Raw genomic sequence first — 7,700 nt, 5'->3', positions numbered from 1 at the left:
TACCTCATATTGATATATAAAGATCACTTTTTAACAATATAAATTGATGAAATCTTTAATAAAATGATCAGTTTATTTTTCATTAAACGTTTGTAGAGAGAGAAATGCAATTTGATTATAATACAAGAACCTTTATAATACTCTTACTGATTGACTCAATGATAATTTAAAATATTAAAAATTTTAAAATTACATACTCGAGTTTCGCTTTATATTAATTTATGGGTTCTCTTCTAATTTATTTTGATAAATTTTTATCATAATTGTAATTTTAGAAGGGAATTTAAAAGTGTTTCAAAGTCTTTGTTGGCTCATAATATTTTCTTCAAAAAGGAGACATGGAATTTCTCATATAGTTCCAAAAAGAAATTGCTTATATTTTACGCAATTTAAGCAAGAATTTTAGAAGTGGAAAATATTAGACCATGATTTGCAGTTTTCAAGCAATTCACCTCCAACAGATTATAAATAATTTATATTTTTCTACATTAATAATAATATTTATACTAATTAAATTAAAAAGCAATCTAAATTAACTCTTAAATTATTCATTCTCACAAACAAAGTCAAATTTTTAAGTCACTTTGTTTTCAAACACAAACAAAAGTAAATTATTAAATAATTAATTAGCTCATGCTCCATTAATGGGGTTGGTAATTAGAAAAAAGAAATTCTACAAGTCTACTTTAATCACTATATAAAGGAGGATTAAGCAGAGAAATGGTGAAAACAGACCCAACATATAAGCTCCATTTTAGCAGAGCATCCTCAAAAAGTCATCCATGGCTAAACTTTCTAAAAACACCCTAGCTGCCCACTTCATCTTCACCATTTTCATCGTTTCAGCTTTAGCTGAAAACGGCAGTAGCTTCGCGAGATCCATGGACAAGAAGGTGTTGGGGATGAAGAAGGAAAAGCTCAGCCACTTTAGGCTATACTGGCACGACATTGTTGGCGGGAAAAACGCGACGGCGGTTCCGGTGGTTTTCCCATCAAGGAATTCAACGACGGCGTTCGGTATGATCAGTGTAATAGACGATCCTTTAACGATGGGACCTGAATTAAGTTCGAAAATGGTGGGAAGAGCACAAGGGTTTTACTCGGCGGCGTCACAACAAGAAATAGGATTGTTGATGGCGATGAATTTTGCTTTTATGGAAGGGAAATATAATGGGAGTACGATAACGATATTGGGGAGGAACACGGTGTTTTCAAAGGTGAGGGAAATGCCGGTGATCGGCGGTAGTGGACTATTTAGGTTTGCTAGAGGGTATGTCGAAGCTAGAACGCATCGTTTTGATCCTGCTACTGGTGATGCTGTGGTTCAGTATGATTGTTATGTTATGCATTACTGATTTAATTATGGTTTGATTTTCAATAATTATACTTTGTTAGCTGTTTTTGTATGATTAGTGTTACTAAAATATGGAGTTGTGGGTACTGATTTTCCAGATTTTTGTGGTATGAATTGGATGGTCCTGTGTATGGATGACAGCTACCCAGATTTTACGTTCAACTTTTTTTCTTCTTTTTGTAATTTTATTTCAATAAGTCAAGACAAAGATTGTTGAATTCTGACGTGTGAAGATCCAATGTTTTATGTTTTGTAATTAAAATTTTATACATTTTGGTCCTAAAATCATTTCATCAACCGAAAGACCAGGGCCCAGTAGGATATGAGTAATCTTACCTATTCTTAATTCAATTGATATGTTAATATAAAACAACGGAAATTTAAGTACGTTGAAATATGTTATTCTCTTATTTATGGGTTGAGAGTAATTAAATTGTTCAAAGAAAAAAAAAGATATGAGTAAACATCATGAGTCAAAATTCCGACACCATTAATTATTTTTTCTTTTTCTTTTCATCACTTGTGTGAGAAGAGATTTAGATGGTGATGAAACACGGTAGGGTAGATGTTATTAAATTTACTATCGTTTCATGGTTAGCAAACTTTGCTCCATTATTTATATCACTAGATGTTAATATTAAAAAACACTGTCACCTCCATGGATATTGAATATATCTGTTTTTGTCCCTTTTCATTTCACTCCAATTTGATTTTTGCTACTTGTGTTTAATATTTTTAATCTTTTTAAATTCAAGAAAATATTTAAACATAATTATGTAAAAAATATTTAAATATAAAATATATTTGGATTTTTTTATTATATTTTTACCTTTTTAATAGTCATATAGTGGGGTGAGGAGGGGCGAACAAAACAATTATCATAACTACTCCATTCTCACTGTCCAAATGAAAAAATTCACCATGTCCCTCGTCACATTCAGTGTTGTTTGAATTGAATCGAATGAACCCGTTCGGACTAGTTGGATTGGAGAACGAACACGTTGAATCAAAATTTTTATTTTTTAATTTTTTATCAATTCAGTTGAACCGATCGAACCAACGAATCAATAATTTGACCAATTCCACTACTAATCTAATTTAAAAAGCATTATCCGCATCTACTTAAAAAAAAAAGCCCCATTCGGAGCGGATGAATTTGGAACCTATCGAGTGGTTTGGACACAATGTACTTATGGCAATCAAATATGCTATGTAGGGTGAGAGTCTCCCATAGAGTCTTTATTAGAACTTATTTGTCATATTGACAACATTATCTGAATAAAGCCCATCAATAGGCCATATAACAACCTTTGATGTTAGGAAAAGCCCCATCAACTATTATTACCTCTAGCTTTTGCAATAACCCTCTAACAAAAACCTTAAGCAACAAAAAATACAAAGCAAACAACAACAGTAATATTGCCCAACACAAGCAATTTTGAAGCCATCCGCCTAAAATCACTAAGGAGAGGTCATGGCTATCACCTTGAGGTGAAGTCAGAAACTATTTTTGGAGGGTTGAAATTAAGTTAGTTTATATATTTATAATTTTTAAAGGATTAAATTAAAATGTCATCATTTTAGAAGGTTAAAGTACAATTTGATCATTTATTAATTTATAATTTTATAAAATATAAAGAGGGAATACTGTTTTTTTTTCCATTTTAGGGAAAGCCTTAGTCATTGCCAGCCCCTCTTAGTATCGCCCCTGCTACCACCCATCCACCATAGAAGCTCGTCTCTGTCGCCATGGAGGAATACTAACGTGAAAGAGCAACACATCACCCATCGACAAAAAAGCCTTGGAAAGGGATTGCCCATGGCAGCAACGAAGATGAATGAGGTAGCGATGTACAACTTCAAGTAACTTTTAAGTTGTTCTAGTCTTTTAGAGCTTAAATTATTCTATGGCCAATGATAACTTAAAATAGAACAATATTGAAATTTCACTTTTTAATCACTAGCAAAATAAGAGCTATTTGATAAATTGCAAAATCTAAGGCAAATCTTTCAGTGACTTTTAAGTTTTAGTCCTTTAGAACTTAACTTATTTTGTATTGGATAATTTACAATCGAATGGTCTTAATTTTTAAATATTAATAAGAAGAGTATTTTTTTTAAATAATCTTATTATAGATTCTAATCATATCATAAGATAATGTGTTTTAGCGCACGCAAACTCACATCTTCCTGCATTGACAACAATACACATTCCAATTGAGCTAAGGCCCAATCGGTAAAACGAGCATTATTTGTTACATTGTTAATAAATTAAAAAAATCATAAATAGAGTTTAAATGATAACAAATGTTCTTTGAGTTATATTTAAAAATTTAAAAGATAAATAATTAGACACTTGTCATCACCTTAATTATACTTGTGAATTTTGTTTTCACCGACACTCTACTTAATAATAATAGATAGTAAAACTATCCATTTTTAAACTATAAAATTATTATTATACATGTATCCATATTTAATATGTTTCTAATAAAAGAGTTAAATGTGTGCTCCCCGTAGAGTAAAATTAATTTAAAAGTAACATTTCTTGAGATATCTTAAATTATTTAAGAATGTAGTGATATTGAAATTAACTATATATTTCAAAATATCAAACTTTATCAAAATATAAGAGCAATAGCACAAAATATTCTTCGAAATTCAAACAAAAAAAGTCATTGTAGATCTTACATTATTTTTAAAATGTAAGATTTATTGATTAAATCTTAATTTGATTGGTATAAGTATAGTTACTAATACAAAAAAAATATCTAATAATGAAATTATTCAAAAATAAAAATGTAAGATTTAAATAATGCTGTCCTAATTGAATTGGATGAAACAACCAAATCAATTAAACTGAAAATAGTTGAGGTATCGATGAAAGGTAAAAGATCGATTGACTCGTAAATCGGAATAAAAAATTGGTGAAATCGGATCGGTGTTCATAACTTTTTTAATGACCATTGGATCAGTAGTCGGATGCCGTTTGTTTTGTCCGTCACTGCAAAACATATCTACTACACTGAAAGCGAAAGGCCATAGCAAACCCAATGCTCTGCCATTAGCTACATTAACACACAATATCATCCCCATTTCGCTGTGGGTCTGCTTCCCATTCCCAAATCCCATCTTCTTCTTCCTATTGATTCACTCAAGATCCAGAGCTGCTACAAAATTTCACCAAAAAAATCATCTCTTTCAGAAATCCCCAAAAATTCCAAATCGAGAAATGTTACTCTCTCTTGTTCAAAGCAGCTTCCTTTCACCTTCAACACCCCTCTGCAAATTCCATTCCAACTTAAACCCACTAAAACCCTCTTTTTTACTTCCCAAATCCCTTTCCCATAAAAAGTCGCTGTATTTGTCACCAAAGTATGCCACTGCTATTCGTGCTTCCATGATTGAAGCTCCAGTGCTTTGGGCTGGTCGGCTTTGTATTTATTATGCTCTTTTGAAGTCTGGGTTAGCTGGATCTCAGGCTAACCCACTTGTTTCAGGTTATACATATTTTTATCAAGATTGAATTTTCGTTGTTTTTTAAACTAGTGATTTTAACTTTTTTGGTTTCATTGGTTAGGGTTGGAGGAGAATGGTGATAGTGTTGGCGAATCTGGTGATTTGGGTTTCTCTAAGTGGTTGGACAATATACGAGGGAAACCAGGTTAATTAATCATCACTTACTTTCACTACTTACTGATAAGATTTTGGGTTAATTGTTTGATTGCCTTCACATTTTTTGAGATATGTAAGTTCAATGAAAGATATAAAAATCCCATCCCAAGATTTGATATCTTCAAAATGAAGTCTTGAGCTCTTCTAACCTTAGGAGTGTTACCTATGGGGTTTGATCAACCATTTGAATTAATAAAACGCATTGTTAACACATTTGTTCATCAATGCATCAAGTCTTTCTCACCTTGTTGCTATAGAGATGCTTAGTGTTAAGATACATCGCAGTCTTAGAGAAAGAAGTCACTCTGAACCCTAGAGATGACATTGTGGAGATGGCATTGTGAGATAGGCAACCATGAACCGGTAAAAGGATCATAGAAGCCCCTATACTAGGAGTTACACATTTTGCCCCCTCTACCAAAAGAATGAGAATATCAATCTCTTTACGTTAGATCAAAGAGCAAACTGATCTTTCTCTAAAAGGTTTCATCTAGTTCTGCTGAAAAAAATTGGTCGCTTGTACATCAACATAAGGTACATGCGGCAATGTGTCACTTTCTAGTAGTTATTCTCTTAGCTGCGTCAATTTTAGCCAGTACAAATGAATGGAATTTTTAATAAAAATGACTAATTTGTCCTTTGATTTAACGTATAGAGACTAATAGTAGAGGGGGCAAAATACAATTTGACCCCTAGTATAGGGGCTTCGATGGTACTTTTACCGCCATGAACCCGGGAGATGCTTATTGTTTGGTGTAGTTTCTTTTTCTTTTTTTTTTATGGTCAATCAAACATAAAGATAAAGGAGAGGGTTAGTCATTTCAATTTAGTTTACAAACCTGTGGAAAAGGCTTTATTTGGCATCGGTGTCTTGTTGTTTCAATGTGCATTGCTAATGAGAAGTTGCAGAACGTTTATTGTTGTGCTAAAACAGCTAACTAAACAAGCCTTGTAGCCATTATATGTTGGATTATATTAAACCTCTTGTGGCTGACTGGAGAATCGTTTACGGCTAATAGATGCTTTTTTATTTTAAAATATTAGAATTTCTTTGCATTTCTTAAGAGGCTTCCAATTCCATGCTTTTTTGATGGTCTCATGTTGCAACTTGTAAATTCTTGATGGAAGAAACAAATCTTCTAAATATCATACAGCTTGGAACTATTGGACCTCTAAGTCTGTGGGAGTTTTTATTGCATAGATTTTTTGTTTAAACACGTAACTTTGTCGTTCTTTTACTCTACTCCATGGATGAAATGGTTGACTCCTAAGTTGTGTTTTTTATAGCTTAGCTCCACTCCACTCTGGACTTTAAGCAACGAACATTCTCGGAAAGGATGAACTTAATAGTTGGTGAGAGAAGCAACATAAAGGGCATTGTTTGGTTTAAATCTGAATAGGATTTACTTTTCATGTCTTTCCATGTTGCATAGGAAATACCGAACATTAATTAATCGGTCAGTGAGCACGATAATTTTGGGATATAGTCCAAGTGTAATACGGCATTCTTAAGGCCTCGTTTAGCATTTCCGTTAGCAAACTTCTTTCATAGCAATACCAAACACTAAAAATTTTTTAAACCGCATTTTTCTGGCCCTAACTTTTTCTAACCAAACTTTTTTCAACAACAATGCTAAACTAGCTCAAGATTCAATGCCATGCATTGCGTTCCTTGCAAGGAATAATTAGCTTTTGTTATGGTTGTAGACAAGGAAGCAGCTGACAAAAGAAAGCTGGTCAGCAAATGGCATCCAACCACGAAAGGTACACTTAAAAGGAACTACAGGGTACCTTCCAAATCTGAAGGCCGACGACTACTTAAAGCAGTGGCGTCTCTTCTGTCAGACGATGATCATTTTACTGATGCCACCTCCCACAAGGTAATATAAAAGTGTGAAACAAGAGATCTAGTAGTACCAGTTTTCCGTTACTTCATTAGAACCATTGTATTTGTTTACAGGGTTGCCAGATAAGGAGGGAGAGTGCTCATGGTGAAAGTGTATGCTGTAACAATGTTAGAGCTTTGTTTGATGAGCTTCCGACTCCTCACCTTACAGTCGAAATTACGCCTTTTCCTGCTGGACCTCTCACTGAAATAGATTACATCAAGGCTGAGAAATTGGAAACGGTTCTAAGGTCTGGACCTTCTGTTTAAAATTGTAATCTCTGTAATATGTACATATTAGAACTATCAACAGGAACTGATGATGCTCACTCTTGCTTTTGTTCTTTGGTACTTTCACAACTTGACAATGAGGAAATGAAAAAAAAAAAAAAAAGCAATGCAATGAATTTTGAAAGGCATTGTTTGGTAATCGAATCTCGAAGTCTTGTTTGTATATGATCATCTATTTTGAGTTAACAAAAAATATTAACTGTTGAGGAGAGAAGTTTTTGAAATATTGTCAATTAGGCAGTCAATCAGACCCCTAATAATTATCAATATTTTTCCCAGGTCGGGTCTGAGTTTTGTTTTGACTCGATTGAGAATCAGGGGCTTACCTAGGGATGTGGGCGTCGTGTGCCTAGTAGGGTTACCTATATCTTATAGGTTTGCTTACCAAGGGATGTGGGCGTCGTGTGCTTAGTAGGGTTACCTATATCCTATAGGTTAGAGTTTTAAACTCTACAAGGCATGCATGCAACACATACGTATCCTAGTAGGTGGTCA

The 7,700-nt window shown here is 33.4% G+C and overlaps 2 protein-coding genes across 2 annotated transcripts; both read left to right on the top strand.

Annotated features, from left to right (window-relative positions):
• The first annotated feature begins 619 nt into the window (after nucleotides 1-619).
• On the top strand, nucleotides 620-1,572 carry LOC107945454 (dirigent protein 22). The gene has a single exon (XM_016879474.2). It carries the CDS (start codon nucleotides 783-785, stop codon nucleotides 1,353-1,355), a length of 573 nt encoding a protein of 190 aa, XP_016734963.2. The 5' UTR covers nucleotides 620-782; the 3' UTR covers nucleotides 1,356-1,572.
• A 2,688-nt stretch (nucleotides 1,573-4,260) lies between these two features.
• LOC107945474 (uncharacterized) lies at nucleotides 4,261-7,344 on the top strand. Its single transcript, XM_016879498.2, has 4 exons — nucleotides 4,261-4,854; nucleotides 4,935-5,018; nucleotides 6,737-6,909; nucleotides 6,990-7,344. The coding sequence occupies exons 1-4, from the start codon at nucleotides 4,314-4,316 to the stop codon at nucleotides 7,182-7,184; spliced, it is 993 nt and encodes a 330-aa protein (XP_016734987.2). The 5' UTR covers nucleotides 4,261-4,313; the 3' UTR covers nucleotides 7,185-7,344.
• Nucleotides 7,345-7,700: the final 356 nt, after the last annotated feature.

This window comes from Gossypium hirsutum, chromosome A13 (genome assembly GCF_007990345.1).
Source record: "Gossypium hirsutum isolate 1008001.06 chromosome A13, Gossypium_hirsutum_v2.1, whole genome shotgun sequence".
In the NCBI taxonomy this organism is placed as follows: Eukaryota; Viridiplantae; Streptophyta; class Magnoliopsida; order Malvales; family Malvaceae; genus Gossypium; species Gossypium hirsutum.
The sequence above is the reverse complement of the archived record's forward strand: the minus strand, read 5'-3'. Positions and strand labels throughout refer to the sequence as shown.